This window comes from Rhinopithecus bieti, unplaced genomic scaffold (genome assembly GCF_001698545.2).
Source record: "Rhinopithecus bieti isolate Rb0 unplaced genomic scaffold, ASM169854v2 scaffold_6439, whole genome shotgun sequence".
NCBI classification, from domain to species: Eukaryota; Metazoa; Chordata; class Mammalia; order Primates; family Cercopithecidae; genus Rhinopithecus; species Rhinopithecus bieti.
The window spans coordinates 242,900-261,969 of record NW_016805421.1 but is presented as its reverse complement, the minus strand read 5'-3'; the positions used below and the strand labels follow the sequence as shown (position 1 = coordinate 261,969).

Here is a 19,070-nt window from a genome sequence, read left to right as displayed (position 1 = left end):
GGTTTAAATGTGTGGATTTATTTCTGTGATATCTATTCTGTTCTATTGTTCTAGGTATATATTTTTATGACAGTACCATTGCTGTTTTGGTAGCTATAGCTTTATAGTATATATTGAAGTCAAGTAGTGTGATACTTTCAGGTTTTTTTCTTTTGCTCAGTATTGCTTTGGTTATTTGGGATCTTTTGTGGTTTCATGTGAATTTTAGGATTTTTTTTTTTTTTTAATTTCTTTGAAGAATGTCACTGGTTCCCTGGTTGTCTAGTGGCTAGGAACAACAGCAAACAAAGAATGCCACAGGCATTTTGATAGAGGTTAAATTGAACCTGTAGATCACTTTGGGTGGTATGGCCATCTTAACAGTACTAATTCTTCCAATCCATGAACATGGGATGTCTTTCCATTTATTGTGTCCTCTTCCCATTTCTTTCATCAGTGTTTTATAGTTTTATGGTAGCGATCTTTTACCTCAATGGTTGATTTATTTCTAGGTATTTTATTATTTTTTTTCTGGTGATTGTAAATGGGATTGCTTTCTGGTTTCTTTTTCAGCTCGTTTGTTATTGGTTGATATGGTATGGATGTTTTTCTCCTCCAAATCATGTTGAAATGTGATTGGCTTAACACCAACCCATTGGTGATAAGTGAGTTCTTACTCAGTTCATGTGAGATCTGGTTGTTTAAAACAGTCTGGGACCTCCTTCTCCCTCTTGCTGCCACTCTTGCCATGTGATGCACTTGCTCCTCCTTTGCCTTTTGCCATGACTGGAGGCTTCTTGAGGGCCTTACCAGGAGCAGATGCTGGAGCCCTGCCTGTACAGCCTGCAGAATTATGCTCCAATTAACCTCTTTTCTTTATAAATTACCCAGCCTCTGGTGTTTCTTATATATAACAATGCAGAAGTGGCCCAACACATTGGTGTATGGAAATGCTACTGATTTTTGTATGTTAATTTTGTATTCTGCAACTTTACTGAAGTCATTTATCAGTTCTAAGAGTTTTTTGGTGGAGTCTTTAGGTTTTTCTCTATATAGTATTGTGTCATCTGTAAACAGGAACAGTTTGATATCCTTCTTTTTAATTTGGATGTCCTTTCTTTCTTTCTCTTGCCTAATTGCCCTGGCTAGTACTTTCAGCACTATGTTGAATAAGAGTGGTGAAAGTGGGCATTTTATTTTGTTCCAGTTTTAGAGGAAAAGCTTTCAGCTGTTCCCTATTGAGTATGATGTTAGCTGCAGGTTTGTCATATATGACCTTTATTGTATTGCGGTACATTCCTTCTGTACCTAATTTGTTGAGAGTTTTTATCGTGAAGGAATATTGAATGTTATCAAATGCTTTTTCTGTGTCTCTTGAGATGATCAGATGGTTTTTTCTCCTTTATTTTGTTGATGTGATATATCACATTTATTGATATGCATTTATGTAACCATCATTACATCTCTGGCTAAATTTCACTTGATTATGATATATAATCTAATTGGAATCAGTTTGCTAGTATTTTGTTTAGGATTTTTGTGACTGTGTTCATCAGGGATATTGGACTTCAGTTTTCTTTTTTTTGTTGTTTTGTTCTTCTCTGGTTTGGGTATCGGTGTAATGCCCGCCTCATAGAATGAATTTGGAAGAAATCCGTTCCATCCCCTTCAATTTTTTGAAATAGTTTGAGAGGAATTTGTATTAGGTATTCTTTAAGTGTTTGGTAAAATTCAGCAGTGAAACTGTCTGATACTGCTCTTTTCTTTCCTGGAAGAGTTTTTATACCTGCTTCAATCTTGTTCCGTGTTATTGACCTGTTCAGATTTTCTAATTCTTCTGAGTTGAATCTTGGTTGTAGGTCATATGTCTATGTCCAGTTTTCCTCTAGTTTGTTGGCATAGAGTTGTTCACAGTAGTCTTTACCGATCTTTTTTATTTCTGTGGTATCAGTTGTAAATGTATTTTTTTCATTTCTGATTTTGTTTGTGTCTTCTCTTTTTTCTTAGTCTAGCTAATGAATTGTCAGTTTTGTTTATCTTTTCAAAAACCAACTTTTTGTTTCAGTGACCTTCTGTATTTTTTTTTAGGCCGAATTTTGTTTATTTCTTCTCTGATCTTTATTCCTTCTGTCTACTGATTTTGGATTTGATTTGTTCTTGCTTTTCTACTTCTTTGAGATGCATTTTTTAGATTGTTTATTTGAATTCTTTCTACTTTTCCAGTGTAGGCGTTTATTGCTATAGGCTTTCCTCTTAGTACTGCTTTTGCTATATTTCATAGGCTTTGGTAGGTTGTGGTTTTATTTTCAGTTGTTTCAATAAATGTTTAAATTTTCTTCTTAATTTCTTTGCTATCCATTGGTTATTCAGGAATGTGTTGTTTAGTTGCATGTATTTGTACTGTGTCCAAAGTTCTTGTTAATTGATTTGTAGTTTTATTTCATTGTGGTTAGAAAACCAAAATCATATCAAATAAAAAATTTATTAAGACTTATTTTGTGGCCTAACTTATGGTCTGACATGGAGAATGTTCCATGCGCTGATGTGTGTCTGCAGCTGTTGGATCAAATGTTCTATTACTTCTGTGTAGGACCCATTTTCATTTCTGGAAGCAGTGGTCTTTTTGGTCCGCATTTTGTGTTAAGAGGCAGTTATTAACTTCTGTTAGGACAATTTCATTTCTAGAGGCAGTGGTCTTTTTGGTCTAGGAATTTTGTTTATAGAGCAGTTTATTAACTTCTGTTTAGGACCATTTCATTTCTGGAGCAGTGTACTTTTTGGTCCCATTTTGTTTATAGAGCAGTTTATTAACCTTGTTAGGACACATTTGCATTTCGCGGAGCAGTGGTCTTTTTGGTCGCATTTTGTTTTATAGAGCAGTTTATTAACTTCTGTTAGACATTTCATTTCTAGAGCAGCTGGTCTTTTTTGGTCCCATTTTTGTTTATACCGAGCAGTTTATTAACTTCTGTTTAGGACCATTTCATTTCTAGAGGGCAGTGGTCTTTTTGCTCCATTTTGTTTATAGAGCAGTGTTATTAAGAGCGTTTCTGTTAGGACCATTTCATTTCTAGAGGCAGTGGTCTTTTTGGTCCATTTTGTTATAGAGGCAGTTTATTAACTTCTGTTAGGACAATTTCATTTCTGGAGCAGTGGTCTTTTTTGGTCGCATTTCGTTTTAGACGGCAGTTTATTAACTTCTGTTAAGGACAATTTCATTTCCGGAGGGCACGTGGTCTTTTTGGTCCATTTTGTTTTATAGAGCAGCTTTATTAAGCTTCTGTTAGGACCATTTCATTTCGGCGGAGCAGTGGTCTTTTTGGTCGCATTTTGTTTATAGAGCAGTTTACTTAATCTTCTGTTAGCGAACCATTATATTTCCGGAGCAGTGGTCTTTTTGGTCCATTTTGTTTATGAGCAGTTTATTAACCTTTCTGTTTAGGACCATTTGCATTTCGCGGAGGCAGTGGTCTTTTTGGTCCATTTTGTTTATACGACCGCAGTTTAACTTAACTTCTGTTAGGACCATTTCATTTGCCGGAGCAGTGGTCTTTTTGGTCCGGCATTTTTGTTTATAGAAGGCAGTTTATTAACTTCTGTTAGGACCATTTCATTTCCGGAGCAGTGTCTTTTTGGTCCATTTTGTTTATGAGCAGTTTATTGAACTTGTTAGGACCATTTCATTTCTAGAGCAGGTGGTCTTGTTTGGTCGCATTTTGTTTATAGAGCAGTTTATTAACTTTCTGTTAGGACCATTTCATTTCTAGAGGCAGTGGGTCTTCTTTGGTGCCATTTTTGTTTATAGAGCAGTTTATTAACTTCCTGTTAGGACAATTTGCATTTCTAAGAGGCAGTGGTCTTTTTGGTCGGATTTTGTTTATAGAGGCAGTTTACTTAACTTCTGTTAGGACGCATGTTCATTTCTAGAGCATGTCTTTTTTGGTCCATTTTGTTTTATAGAGGGCAGTTTATTAACTTGTTAGGACCATTTCATTTCTAGAGCAGTGGTCTTTTTGGTCCATTTTGTTTATAGAGCAGTTTAAGTCCAAAGTTTCTGTGTTGGTTTTCTTTCTTGTTGATCTTCCCAGTGCCACGAGTGAGGTATTGAAGTCCCCAACTATTATTATATTGAAGTCCATCTTTCTCATTAGATCTGGTAGCATTTGCTTTATATATCTGGGTGTTCCAGTGTTGGGTGCATATATATTTACAACTGTTATGTCCTCTTGTTGAAATGATACCTTTATCTTTATATAATGACCTTGTTTTTTCTCTTTGCACTGTTTTTGACTTAAAGTCTATTATATCTGATGTATATAGTTGACTCTTGAACAACATAGGTTTGAAATGTGCAGGTTCACTTATACATTTATACTTTAAAAACCACATATCAATAGAAAACACGATATTCATAGGATGTGAAATTTGCATATATGGAGGGCCTACTTTTTGTATACATAGGTTTCACAGGGCCAACTTCAGGACTTGAGTATACACAGATTTTGGTGCACATGGAGCATCCTGGAACAAATGCCTTGTATATGCTGAGTTGTGAATGTAGTTATCCTGCTTATTTTTGGTTTCTATTTGTGTAGAATATCTTTTTCTATCCTTTTGTTTTCAGTCTATGTGTGTCTTTACGGGTAAAGTGAGTTTCTTGTAGGTAGCATATAGTTGAGTATTTAAAAAAATCTATCCAGCCAATCTCTATCTTTTAACTGGGAAATTTAATTCATTTATATTCAAGATAAATAGGTAAGAACTTCTGTCATTTTGTTAATTTTTTTTTTTTTATGTTCTTTGTTCCTTTCTTTATCTTTTATTTTCTGTCTCTTCAGTTTGGTGTTTTTTTTGTAGTGATAAAATTGGATTCTTTTCTCTTTCTCATTTGTGTATCTGCTCTGCCAGTGAATTTTAAGCTTTCATATGTTTTCATGATGATAGTTCTTCCTTTCACTTCCAGATGTAGGACTCCCATAAGCATTTCTTCTAAGACTAGTCTAGTGGTGATAAAGTCTCTCAGCTTTTCTTGTCTGGGAAAGACTGTTTTCCTTTATTTCTGAAGGATAGCTTGCTGGAGTTGTATTCTTGGCTGGTAGGTCTTTTTTTTTTTTTCTTTCAGCATTTTTGAATGTTATCATTCCCTTCTGTCCTGGCTTATAATGTTTCTGCAGATAAATCTGCTTTTAGTCTAATAGGGATTCCCTTATACATGACTTGATGCTTTTTCTTGCTGTTTTTAATATTCTCTTTTGTCTTTGACTTTTGACAGTTTTACGAGAATGTGCTTTGGAGAGGACATTTTTGGGTTGAATACATTTGAAGACCTTTGAGTTTCCTGGATGTGGATGTCCATCTTTCTTTCAGGACTTGGGGAGTTTTCAGCTAAAATGTTTTCTATGCCCAACTTCACTCCTTCTGTAACTCTCAATATGTAAAAATTTGTTTACTTAATGGTGTCCCATTAGTACCATAGGTTTCTTCATTCTTTATGATGTTTTCTCTTTCCTTTTTTTTTTTTTTTTTTTTTGGTCTGACTGGGTTATTTCAAAAGACCTGACTTTGAGTTTAAATACGCTTTCTTTTGCTTGATGTAGTCTGTTGTTGAAGCTTTCAATTGTATTTTTAAATTTCATTCATTGAATTCTTGTTTTTTCTTTTTTCTTTTTCCTATCAGATGGGCAATGTGATTGTTTCAGGACAAAGTTTGAGGGAGGCACATCTTACACATAAGTATGAACAATCATCACACTTTATTCATTGAGTTCTTAAGCTCTGTTTTTTTTAAATGATATATATATCTTTTTGTTGAATTTCTCATTTAGATCATTAATTGTTTTTCTGATTTTCTTGTATTATCCATTTATATTTTCTTGTATCCCACTAGATTTCCTTAAGATCATCATTTTGAATTACCTTTAAGGCATTTTGTAGATTTTCTTCTATTTAAGTTTGTTACTGGAGAGTTGTGTTTCTTTGGAGGCGTCATGTTTCCTTGTTTTTCCATGTTTCTTTTTTTTTTAACTTAAAAAAAAAAAGTTTAAATAAAGGTATCTATTTATTTATTTTTTAAAATTTATTCACCTGGAGACAGGGTCTCACTCTGTTGCCCAGGCTGGAGTGTAGTGGTGCTATCTCAGCTCACTAACCTCTGCCTCCCGGTTCAAGCGATTCTTCTGCCTCAGCCTCCTTAGTAGTTGGGACTACAGGTGCCCACCACCACGCCTGGCTAATTTTTGTTATTTTTGGTAGAAATGGAGTTTCATCATGTTGGCCATACCGGTCTCGAACTCTTGACCTGAAGTGATCCACCTGCCTCAGCCTCCCAAAGTGCTGGGATTGCAGGCGTGAGCCACCTCACCTGGCCTGTTTTTCCATATTTCTTTTGTTCCTACATTGATATTTGTGTGTCTAGCAGAACAGTCATATCTTCCATTTTTATGAAGTAACTTTTGTAGGGAAAGACTTTTTTCTCTATGTATCAGTTGGGTTGGGTGTTTGGTTTAGCTTCTGGTTGGGCACAGAAGTATAATTGCCTTGTGATTTTTTTGGCTGCAGTCAGCATCAGCAATGTCTGTATGTGCCTCAGTGGCCTTGACTTTGGTGTTTGTGGAGACAGTGGCACGGTTTTGCTGGGAAGAGGGATTACCAGATGGGTTAGTTCTCAGTCCCTGGTGAGTGAGCATGGTGCATGGTAGATCCTCCATGGGAGGGGGAGGGGTTGCTGGTGGGGTCAGTTGTCTTGGTCCATATGGGGCTTATGTGGCACATGGTTGCTCTCTACTGCTAGATAGATCATGGTTGCTTGAGGCGATAGATGCTGGCCAGGCTAATTCTCAGTCTCTGGGGAATGCATATGTCAGCCTTCTCTTCCCGGTGGCAGTGTCCCCATTGTACTTGAATATTTGTTTTTGTTTTTGGAGTGTAGAGTGCTACATGGACTAAGGTCATAGTGGTACCACTGAAACTAGCTGGGGTTATGATCCTGCAGCCTTCTGTGTGGACATGGTGGGATGATGACAGATGGCACCCCTAGGATGTGGAGATGTTTGGGTTATTGGCCTCCAGGTCAGAATGCACACCAGCAGTGGTTCCATTCCTAAAATGGGGTCATACTGTAACAGCTTGGGTCTCATGGGATGGGGAGGACTCAGCTTGTGTTCCTTTTCAGGAGCAATTCAGCTGTCTATACTCCAGGAAGGTGGCTATACTGAGCTCAGGGTCTGTGAGAACTGTGGAACTCTGCGGTAGTTAAGATTGCAGGTGTTTGTGATGGTAATGGTGACACTTAGGTATCTCCCACTTCACCTTTTACCCACAATAGGAAGTCCCTGTCAGCAGTAAGCTGATTACGTCTGGAGGCTTCATCCCCCTCTAAGCTGCCATGCCGAGTTTCTGTGCCTCAGAAGGCTTTTTGTCACTTCCTTGCTGAATGGTCATGTTCTCCCTTAGACATTCTACCTGAAGCGCTGTCATTTGTTGCTTTGGTCCTTCTTTGCAGAGGAGACAAGGATTGGGCACCTCTAGTCGGCCATCTTGATGACGTCTCACCAGTGTTTTTCTAGTTGAGTTTTTAATTTCTGTGATTTTGCTCTGGTGATAGTGGGATTGCTGAATGGGTCAGTGTCAATTTAGTGGTCTCTAATGTGGAGATTTGTTTGAGATAAATTTACCCCAATATTATTTAACTGCCCGTGATTGATCTCAATAAATTATTTATCCAACTTTCGGTGCTTGCCTGCCTGGTTGTGCTTTGTAAAATTTCCACTTGGGGGTAGTGTTTCATTGCACAATCAAACAATGCTTTCTTCACTTAAGTATCACATATTCTAACTTGCTTTTGAACTTTCTTGTGCTTAAAAAGGGTCATAAAAGACTGTTAGCCGTCTTAAAATCTTGATATTTTTTAACTGGTTGTTTCCTGTCGTTTGAATAACTGCATTGAAATGAACAGTTAATAAGAATTCAGTCTTTTGAGAATCTTAACACTTTTTTCTGTCTGTTAAGGGGTAATATAAGCCTCTTTCTATTATTTTGTGTCTTTGTAACATTTTATTTGCCATAAGACATCATATTATACTGTCAGAAAAAAATCTCAGTCCACATTTTGAAAACTAATTTCCTGTTTTCAAAAAGTTAAGTGAAAATATATATATGCCTTAGCTGATTTCAGGCATTGGCTTTTTCTCCATATTATCCCATTACCTATTTATCCAATTCCACTGTCAACCCTCACTCGTTTTAAAAAGAGCAATTTTTTCAGAAGAAAAAAAAATCTTGTTTCAAAAAAATTGTGTTAATCATAACTATTACATTTTCATGTATACCATTCTGCTATTTATTAATTAGTAACTTTTTTATTGATATAGTTTTCAAAATCTATGCAGTAACCCTATGGAGAAGATCATTTCACAATGCAGAATCTTTGTTTCAAATAATTCTCTTAAGTTCTGTTTTTCCAAGTTATTTTCAAATAATTCTCTTAAGTTCTGTTTTTCCAAGTTATTTGGCTTTTATCTGTGTATCTTTTTATTAGTTTTTGCATGTTATTTTGTAAATTTTTTCATAAATTATTGTGTAAATTAACTTTGTCATTTATTCTTGTTTGATTATGTTGGCTTGGATATATGCTTTATGCTAAAATCTGTGTATTACTGTCGCCATCACATACTTAACTTCCAATAAATAATACACTCTTTGAGGGCAAACACCATTCTTACACATTTGTGTGTTCCTCTGTAGATTTTCTTGCAAGTAGTAAATGCTCAATGTTTGTAAATATATACTTGGATATAGGGAGATGTTATATGGTAAGTGTGATCAGGTGTTAAACATACGAACATGGAGTTATGGTATAAATTAGTGACTAAACATGTACTGGTTCTGTATGTAATTTTTGACCTCTTTTGATAAATAGTTTTTATTTCTTTCATTTTAGACACTGTGTATGTCGTAAAAACTTAAAATACTATTTTTTAATATTTTAAGCTCATGCCTGTTGCTTTTAAAATCACCATTCTTATACATAAAGACTTTCTTATGGAGAAGATATTTCAACATTGTATGCTTAATCTTTAAAAACTTTTTTATTGTGGTAAGAATACTTCCGAGATCTATCCTTTTCACAAGGTTTTAAGTGTACAGTATAGTATTGTTATAGGTGTGTTGTATAGCCGATCTCTAGAACTTATTTATCTTGCATGATTGAAACTTTTTTTTTTTTTTCTTAAGACAGAGTTTCTACTCTGCTGTCCAGGCTGGAGTGCAGTGGCGTGATCTCAGCTCACTGCAACCTTTGCCTTCTGGGTTCAAGCGATTCTTCTGCCTCAGCCTCCTGAGTAGCTGGGATTGCAGGTGTGCATCATCACGCCCAGCTAATTTTTGTATTTTTAGTAGAGACGGGGTTTCACCATGTTGGCCAGGTTGGTCTTGAACTCCTGACCTCAGGTGATCCCCCACCTCAGCCTCCCAAAGTGTTGGGATTACACGCGTGAGCCACCACACCCAGCCCAATGTAATTGAAACTTTATACCCATTGGTTAGCAACTCTCCATTTCCAGCATCTCCCTAGTTCCTGGCAACCATCGTTCTATTTTCTGATGCAATGAGTTTGATATTTTAGATACCCCACATAAGTGGAATCATGCCAGTATTTGTCCTTTTGTGACTCACTTATTTCTTTTAACATAGTGTCTTCAGAATTTATTCATATTATCACATATTGCAGTATTTTATTCTTTTTAATGCAGAATACTATTCCATTGCATGTATATACCCCGTTTTCTTTATTCATTCATCTATCCACGGACATTTGGGTTGTTTCCACATCTTAGCTATTGTGAATTGTGTTGCATTGAACATTGGGGTGCTAATATCCTTTGACATTTGGAGAGAATTTCAAGTCAGTTTTTCTTCTGATTTCAGTTGTTTTGGATAAAGTCGTGGAATTTGGATTGATCGATTTTATGGTAGTTTTGTTTTCCCGTGTATTTAATCTTAAAGTGATTTTCACATTTTTTCTTTTCTTTTGCTGAAAAGTGGGTTGAATCTTTTTTTTTTTTTTAACTTTTCTTCCCTGCTCCTTTTTTTTTTTCTGGATAGAATCTTGCTCTGTTGCCCAGGCTGGAGTGCAGTGGCATGATCATAACTCACTGCAGCATTGATTTCCCAGGTTCAAGCAATCCTCCCACCTCAGCCTCCCAAGTAGCTGGGACTACAGCTACATGCCATAATGCCCAGCTAATTTTTTTGGTTTTTAGTAGAGATGAAATCTTGCTATGTTGCCCAGGCTGGTGGTCTTGGACGCCTAAGCGCAAGCAGTCCTCCCACCTTAGCCTTCCAAAGTGCTGGAATTACAGGTATAAGCCACCATGCCCAGGCTTTTTTAGTTTTTGAAAGAGGAAACACACTGCATAGTTAAAAATGTTGTGAGAAGAACTCGTGTTTAAATATTTTTGCTGTTTCTTTATGTCTGTATTCAAAAATGAAGAGGAATGTTTTGAAAATGCCTGTGGTGTGTTTAGTAAGATGGGATAGGGTAGGAAGGAATTGGGCAGATGACTGAAGAGAAGTGCTAGTAATTAGAATTTCATTTTCAACACACGCACACACACACACACACACTGAAAGTCTAGAATAATTAATTGTTGTTTGCTTGTTTTTGCATTACAGTGAATGATTTGGGAGGGGACTTCAAAGGAGTTGGTAGAGGCTCCTTAGCTGCTGATAAGGTTGTTGAAGAAATAAGAAGGAGAGGTGGAAAAGCAGTGGCCAGCTATGGTATGGTATTTGCGAGAACTATCCTGTTTATTTTCCTTCAACTAATGCTGTTTGCCACATTAATAATCTTTGAGCAAATATCTCGGTATTCCAGTATAATTATGATTTTCTAAGTCTGCCAAAATGCTCTGACTACATATTTTATATATGGGAGAATTTTTAACACTTTTGATGTAGACTATTTCATGGTTCTAACCTTTGTTCTGTTGTTTACTGTTTTTCTTAGTGAGCACATGATACAATTAATAAATCATTGTAGATATGGATATGTTCTTCTAAGTTCTGTTGGGTGAATAGTATCTGTCGTGTACTCTGACCCACAGAATTTAGAAGTCCTTTGGAAGGGAGGTTGCTGAAATTTCATACAAATTTTCATTTCCCTCAGATTCAGTGGAAGAAGGAGAGAAGGTTGTGAAGACAGCACTGGATGCTTTTGGAAGAATAGGTGATGTTTCTTTGTGTTATGGCTCTTATGGAGCAACTTCTACCTTCCTAATAAAATATTTTTAAGTTGACTTTTATTTACTAAACAGATACCTCTTTCCTCATAATCACATTTTAAAATTTGATTTATAAGTTAATTATTTTACTTATTTCATAAAGGGCTTCATTGAGGTGGCAATTTTATGGCTATAGTGTTGAGTTTGTTTTTTTGCACCTTAAGTGCTTTAAAAAACTTATAAGTATTTACTCAGTGCCCTTTTTTAAATAATTCAGTTAAACCTCAAAGATGTTTATAAGATAAAAAATAAACCAATAAACCAATAGAGGACCCAGTGGATTCTTTTGGATAATTATAATAATTTGGATTAAAATGATCCAATATCTTGCAAATTACTTAAGGTGATTTCTCTGTAATAAAATCTTAATTTTAAGAAGTATTTGAAATAAATTGTTTAGTCTGTCATTTCTCTAGCTAATCTTCCCAGTTTAGTCCCACATACCCTTAATAGATTATTTAACTGCTAGATGGAGACATCACAGAAGATAAGCCCAGCATGTTTACAATCTGAAAAACATTACTTATTCTTAATTGAGTGTGCTCTCCCCTACTTGTTTGGTCTGTCACATTTATTTTTCTTATTCTGTTTGATGGAACTCATAAGAACCATGTTCACATATCATCTGACAGGGATAGAAACCACAAAAATATGAAACCATAGGGTGAAAATAGCCACAAGAGGGCTGAACCTTAAAACGTAATTATTTTCTTTCACAGTGAGAAAATAATTATGTATCAAGATAAGGCATCAGTTTGTAACTCTAATGGTTTTCTTTTTGGGCCTTTTACTTTTGAGTGGCAAGGAAAAAATCTAACTTTAACTTGCTAAGTGAATTCTGAGGTTAAGTGTAGAATGGCTTATGATTCTGATTCCTTAGAACCTAAGAGTTGTACAGTGGCTAATTCTATAAATAAGTGGATAGAAGTTTGATAGAGAGGTGGGAAAATTTATAGGTATTAGTTTGAGAGGAAGGTGCTTGATGTAATGTGATACTTAGGCTTTTGTGAGTCAATTTTTTTGATGTAGGTATAGACTTTTGTTTTAATAGCACTCTTTACCTATTATATTTACTTTTTCATGGTTAAAAAAGCCAGTTTGGAGAGAAATGTGAGTTGTAAGCAAATGCAAACTACTATGCTTGCTTTTATATGTGACTTGGATCTTTTTATATTGTAGATGTTGTGGTCAACAATGCTGGGTGAGTATTTCTTTTTCATTTTTAGTGATGTCATATAATTTAAAAAAAAATATAACTTTCCTCTTCTTACCCTATACAACATTGATTTTTTAGAATTCTGAGGGATCGTTCCTTTGCTAGGATAAGTGATGAAGACTGGGGTAAGTTGATTTTAATATGTCTCTGTGGAACATACTTATCCATTTAGCCTTTTAATATTTGATAAATTTATACATTTAAGGAAAACCTGCTTCTGCCTACTTTTGCTGCTAGTATATATGATGAGTAAACTGTGTACTAAAAACAATAAATAGTTAGAAGTAGCCTCTTTTAGAAAACATTTAATATGTTTAAAAAATGTTAAATCATTTGTTTAGAAGTTGTCTAAAAGGATTTTATGTCTTCAGGTTTCCCTCTCTCTTTTCTTTCTCCTTAAGAGGTTGTCAGCATTTTCTAGCTGTATTAACTCTAACAGCCTTTAATGTGCTTATCCAGCTGTGTGAATCTTTCTTAAGAGCAGGAGCAGGATATGTAAGGGAGTCTAGTGTACTAAAAATGATGGCGATCTTAGAACAGGTTAGGACAAAACCTGGATATAATTTTGAAGCTTCTAGTAAATAGGAAAGTTTTCCATTCTGTCTGAATTGGAAAGATTGAGTTTAGATAATGAACAAATCACAGTTAAGAGTTTTTTTTTTTCTTTTGCTCTTCTTTGTTCTTACTTCCATTGGCCATCAGAACTAAAATGAAGAGTGGTGGCTGAGACAGTAGGAGGCATGGCAACTGAGGTGAAACAGTTATATCATTGTTTATAGAATGTGTTTTGGGGGAATATTGCCTGACTGTCTTTTGAAAGAAGAACTAATATCTTTGATTTAGAATTAAGCTAAGAAGAGCTTTTAGTTTCTGCTTCCTTTGTAACAACTGGGATAAAAAAGAAGCTAAGAAAGATAGGATTTGCTGCCAAAGGGGGCCTCTGTTGGTGCTTTTCTTGGTGCTGCGATGGGACTGAGGTATCTCCTTCTCTGATGCCATCCTGCTAAGCCCACTACTCCTGACGACCCTTCTCTCTTTCTTTTTTTTTAGTTCCTTTTTTCACTCTTACATTCTTCTAATATACACAGGAAAACATTTGTTTTAACAAAATTAAGAATGCTTAAAAAATTTGACAGTTAAAATCTAGAGTTGTCTGTCTGAATGTTTCGTAAGTGGTCTTCATTAGATTGAAATCTGTGAAAACAGGCCTCTCTTTCACTAATTTACTCATTTGCAAACGGTAACAATAGGGATCTAGTGAGTATTTTGTAAATATTTCTTAATGAGCTATGTGGTTTATGATTATGCTTTAACTGATGTTAGTGTTGAGTGCCAGTTATATTTGTAAAAATCTTGGATTTTATATTAGCAAATTTTTATATAAAGTTGGCATAAATTAAGGGCGTAGCATTATATTTAGATGTATATAGGTGTTACATTAATTTTACAAATTATGAGGAAAGCTGTTGTAGTTCTAGGTGTGAACTATTGATTAGTAGCATAACTGGAACGAAGGCAAAATACTCATTGGGGTGTGACAGTAGGTGATTTTATACATTAGGTATAAAATGAACATCTTTATATAAATACAACATTGCTTATGTTGATTCTCAGACATGCTTGTCTAAGTTTTTACAAAATATTCAATAAAAATAATTTATTGTTTTAGATATAATCCACAGAGTTCATTTGCGGGGCTCATTCCAAGTGACACGGGCAGCATGGGATCACATGAAGAAACAGAAATATGGAAGGTAGAGTTGCATGTGGTTGTCAAGGGGGATTGAAGATGTTGTGTCTGGTGGTTCTTGTGTACAGGGAGAGATTATGTGAAGTGTTGTGAAATGATTTATGATATTGAGGAAAGCATCTTTAGATACGGCTTTTAACATATAGTTTTGACACATACCCTCATTAAATTGGTATCACTTAGTCACAGATTGGCTGAGCTGGACAGTTTTATATTTATTTTTTACCTCTTTTTGTTATTAAAGATTTTCTTGCTGTTCTCTGGCAACTTTTATTTTATTTTGAGACATGGTTTCATTCTTGCCCAGGCTGGAGTACAGTGGCATGAACATGGCTCACTGCAGCCTTACCTCCTGGACTCAAGCAGTCCTCCCACCTCAGCCTCCCAAGTAGCTGGGACTGCAGGTATGTGCCACCACACCTGGCTAAGCTTTTAATTTTTTGGTAGAGATGGTGTCTCATTTTGTTGCCCAGGCTGGTCTCAAACTCTTGGGCCCAAGTGATCTTCCTGCCTTAGTTTCTGGCATTTTAGAAGGTAGTACACACATTGAGGATTCAGCTGTACCTTATTCTGTAACGTGAATATTATTTCATGTCTTCCCAACTGGGGAGAGATGAATGGCTATTTCCTGCTGGCTGGTAGTAGTCAGACATGAGTTAGTCTTTATCAACTCTTTAAGAATTGTAGGACCTCTCATGATTCCTCCTAGATAAGTAACTTATTGTGGCAGTGCTAGTACACTTAATCCATGTTCTCTTTTGCAGTCTAGTGTTGAGGTCATTCCTCTTAATTTAGTGCTCATACATACCTAATAGAAGCAAATTGCTTGTGATGCCTGTTTTTGTTGGAGATTTCTAGTTTATCCTGGTCCTGACAGTTTCTGAGAATAAATGACATGATTTATTTTACTTAGCCTAAGTAGAGTTAGTGAGGTTGGGTCAGATTTTGAGATGATTGTTTTAACGAGGCATTTAATATTATTCAGAAAGGGAGAGAGGCAAAGTGATGAGGACTGAAAAATTAGAACTGTTCGATTTAATATTTCTTGCTAAAATTTTAAGTTGTATATTACCAGGTTATTTTATGGTTGTAAATATTTATTGTTGTTTTTGATAGATAATGAATATACATTCTTACATTTAAGTGTAAGTGTAAGATCATTTGGTTCTGGCCAGAAAATCTTTTTAAAACAGTTAAATCTTGTAGTTGAATTTTGAGAGATTACTTATATATTAATATTATTTTAGATACATGAATCATGATTGTAGGAAGCTAATGACAGTATACATAGTTGCTTTTGATAGGTGCAATAGTACCAAAACAGAATTAGAGTTGCAACGTTATCAAATTATGGAAAAGATGATATTAAGAGATTGATTTTCTTTTTAGAATTATTATGACTTCATCAGCTTCAGGAATATATGGCAACTTTGGCCAGGCAAATTATAGTGCTGCAAAGTTGGGTCTTCTGGGCCTTGCAAATTCTCTTGCAATTGAAGGCAGAAAAAGCAACATTCATTGTAACACCATTGCTCCTAATGCTGGATCACGGATGACTCAGACAGTTTTGCCTGAAGGTTAGTAAGCAAGCATATATTTTTCAGTGCTGTTCTTACAAATCTATGTGGAGTGAGCTTTGCCAAAGTATTTAATTTTCTGAATACTTAAAAATTATTATTTTTTTCAATTTCAAAAGCATTATGTGTAAATTGTGTTCATTGTGGAAAATTTAGAAAAGCACAAAGGAAAAAATAAAAAATGACCCATAATTCCACCACATTGATAAAAACTTTCGTTTTTTTTCTCTGTATAGTCTTTTTTTTTTACAGAATGGGGTAATATTCTTCCTGTTTCATAATAATTATTGTAAAAATAGATTATTTTTTAGAGCAGTTCTAGATTTACAGAAAAATTGTACAGAGAATTCTTATATACTTTACCTCCCACAGTTTCCCTTGCTATTAACATCTTTGGTCAGAGTGGTATATTTATTACAATTGATGAACCAGTATGGAACCATTATGATAAGCTAAAGTTCATCATTTACACTGGGATTCACCCTTTGTGTTGTACAATTGTATGGGTTTTGACAAATGCATAAAGTTATGTATCCACTGTTACAGTGTCATACAGAACAGTTTTACTTCCCTAAAAATCCCCTGTGCTTCACCTGTTTCTCTCTCCCCTTTTCTTCCTGAATTCTCAGGGATTGAAGCTCACTTCTTATTGTTCAGTAATATTCCATGGTATGAATGTACTACAATTTGCTTATTCATACACCTATTGAGGGAGATCTCGATTGCTTCCAGTTTTTGGCACTTATTAATAAAGCTGCCATAAACATTCATGTGCAGGTTTTGTGTAGACATAAGTTTTAAGTCATTTGGGCACATACCATGGAGTGTGATTGCTGGATGCTATGATAAGACTAGGTTTAGCTTTGTAAGAGATTGCTAAACTGTCTTCCAAAATGATTGTATCATTTTGCATTCTCACCAGCAATTAATGAGAGTTCTTGTTGCTCCACATCCTCGCCAGCATTTTTTGTTGTCAGTACTTTGGATTTTAGGTTTTCTAATAGATATGTAGTGATATCTTATTGTTTTAATTTGCACTTACCTAGTGACGTATGGTATAGAGCATTTTTTTCCTATGCTTATTTGGCATTTATTTGTCTTTTTTGTTGAGACGTCTTTTCACATCTTTCACTCATTTTTAAATTGGATTGTTTGTTTTCTTGAATGTTAAGGGTTCTTTGTATATTTTAGAAACAAGTCCTTTATCAGATACATGTTTTAGAAATTTTTTTTTCAGTCTGTGGCTTGTCTTTGTGTTCTCTTCATCTCCTTTACTTTTGAAGGATACGTTCATTGGATACAGAATTCTAGGTTGGTGGCTTTTTTCTTTCAACGTTTTAAATACAGGCATATCTTGGAGATGTTGCAGGTTTGGTTGTAGCTCACCACAATAAAGCCAAGATTGCAATGAAACAGGTCATATCAATTTTTTGCTTTCTCAGTGCACGTAAAAGTTATGTTTACAGTATACTGTAGTTTATTAAATGTGCAAGAGCATTATGTGTAGATCTAAACTATATACATGCCTTAATTAAAAACCACTTTGTTATTAAAAAATGCCAATATGGATAAATGAAGCGAGCACATGCTGTTGGAAAAATGACGCTGATAGACTTGCTTCATGTAGAGTTGCCACAAGCCTTCAGTTTGAAAAACACAATATTTGCATAGCACAATAGAGTGGAATATAATAAAATGAGATATGCCTGTATTTCACATCACTTTCCTCTTGGTTACGTGGTTTCAGAAAGGAAGTGTGACATAATTCTTATCCTTATTCCTCTATAGGTAAGGCGTTTTTTTTCCCCTCTGGCTTCTTGCAAGATTTTCTCCTTATCTTTGGTTTCCCACAGTTTGCGTATGATGTGTTTAGGTGGAGATTTTTGATATTTATGCTGCCTGTTATCCTCTGAGATGCCTGTCATTAATTTTGGAAAATTCTCAGCCATCATTCCTTCAAATATTTCTTCTGCTTATTCTCTTTTTCTTCTTCTCGGATTCTCGTTGTATGCAGATTGTATCTTTTGTAATTGTCCCACAGTTCTTAGATATTTATTCTGTTCCATTTTTCTCATTCCTTCTTTGTGTTTCCGTTCAGGAAGTTTATATTGACATATCTTCAAGCTCACTGATTCTTTCTTCATTTCTTGTACAATGGTTTTGATTTCTAGTATTTTCTTTTGATCCTTTTTTAGAGTTTTATCTCTCAGCTTAAAGTAACCATCTGTTCTTGTGTATTATTCACTTTTTCCATTAGAGCCCTAAGCATAGTAATCATAGTTATTTTAAATTCCTTGGCTGTTAATCTCCAAATCTCTGCCATATATGAATGAGGTTCTAATGTTTGTCTCTTTAGCCTATGCTTTTTCTTGCCTTTTAACATGGGTTGCAGTTTTTTTGTTGAAAGTAAAAAATAGTGCTATTGAGTAGTAGCAAGTGAGATTAATAGGCCTTTAGTGTGAGGTTTTATGTTTATCTCGTTAGGAGTTAGGCCGTGTGTATTATTTACTATAGCTATGGGTATCAGAGGCCTCTGCTTCCTCTCTCTTCTTGTTTTTTTATACTCTGTTGTCTTTGAGTTTCCTTAGAAATAGAGTTTGTATCTTGAAGCTCTCACTTGTAATTGTTACTATACTGGAGCCCTGTTGACGGAATGGAAGGGTATCGGGGAGGGGAAGTGTTGTGTACTCTTATTATTAAATCTCCATTTTTTTTAGTGGGTCAGAGCCCTGGGTTGGTACCTTCAGAAGAATTTTTTAGCCTTTTTTTCTTCTCCTTCCCTTATTTGAGATGGGAAAGCTAGAGAAGTTCCAATTGTCTAATCACTCTTCCCCTAGGTTAGACAAGGCTCTAGTAAAGTAGTGTCTCTTGAGCAGGCCTTAAGTAGAACAGAATACTCTGGGCGTATTTCACAATGGTTTCTTTCCTCTTTTCTTCTCCAAAGCATGAGGGGATTTTTCTCTGATCTTCACTATGTGGTGGGAAATTTTGGAGGTAAAACTTACAGAAGTATTGGAGTCCCCTCCTAAGTTTGGGCGCTCCTAAGATGAAACAAGTCCACATTCAGCCTCTAGCAATTTGTCAGTTACTGTTTAAGTGTTCTAACTGCTTGGGCCCTGGAGGCTTCTGTTCCCAGTAAGCTGGGTTTTCTGCGTTTGCCTGTGTCTTCAGTTTTCCCGATGGTGATTTGCCCTGTGACCTGAATTCTCTGGTGCCGATAAGCAGAGTTGTTGATTTTTAGCTTGTTAAGCTTTTATCTTGGTTTGAGG

At 35.4% G+C, this 19,070-nt stretch overlaps 1 protein-coding gene across 1 annotated transcript in view; it reads left to right on the top strand.

The window, feature by feature from the left end:
* Window positions 1-19,070, top strand: part of HSD17B4 (hydroxysteroid 17-beta dehydrogenase 4) — a 96,624-nt gene that overhangs the window by 14,747 nt on the left and 62,807 nt on the right. Inside the window, 6 exon segments of the mRNA XM_017872335.1 lie at window positions 10,651-10,758; window positions 11,144-11,203; window positions 12,438-12,459; window positions 12,553-12,599; window positions 14,144-14,228; window positions 15,614-15,801. Of these exon segments, the coding sequence (XP_017727824.1) occupies window positions 10,651-10,758; window positions 11,144-11,203; window positions 12,438-12,459; window positions 12,553-12,599; window positions 14,144-14,228; window positions 15,614-15,801 (510 nt within the window).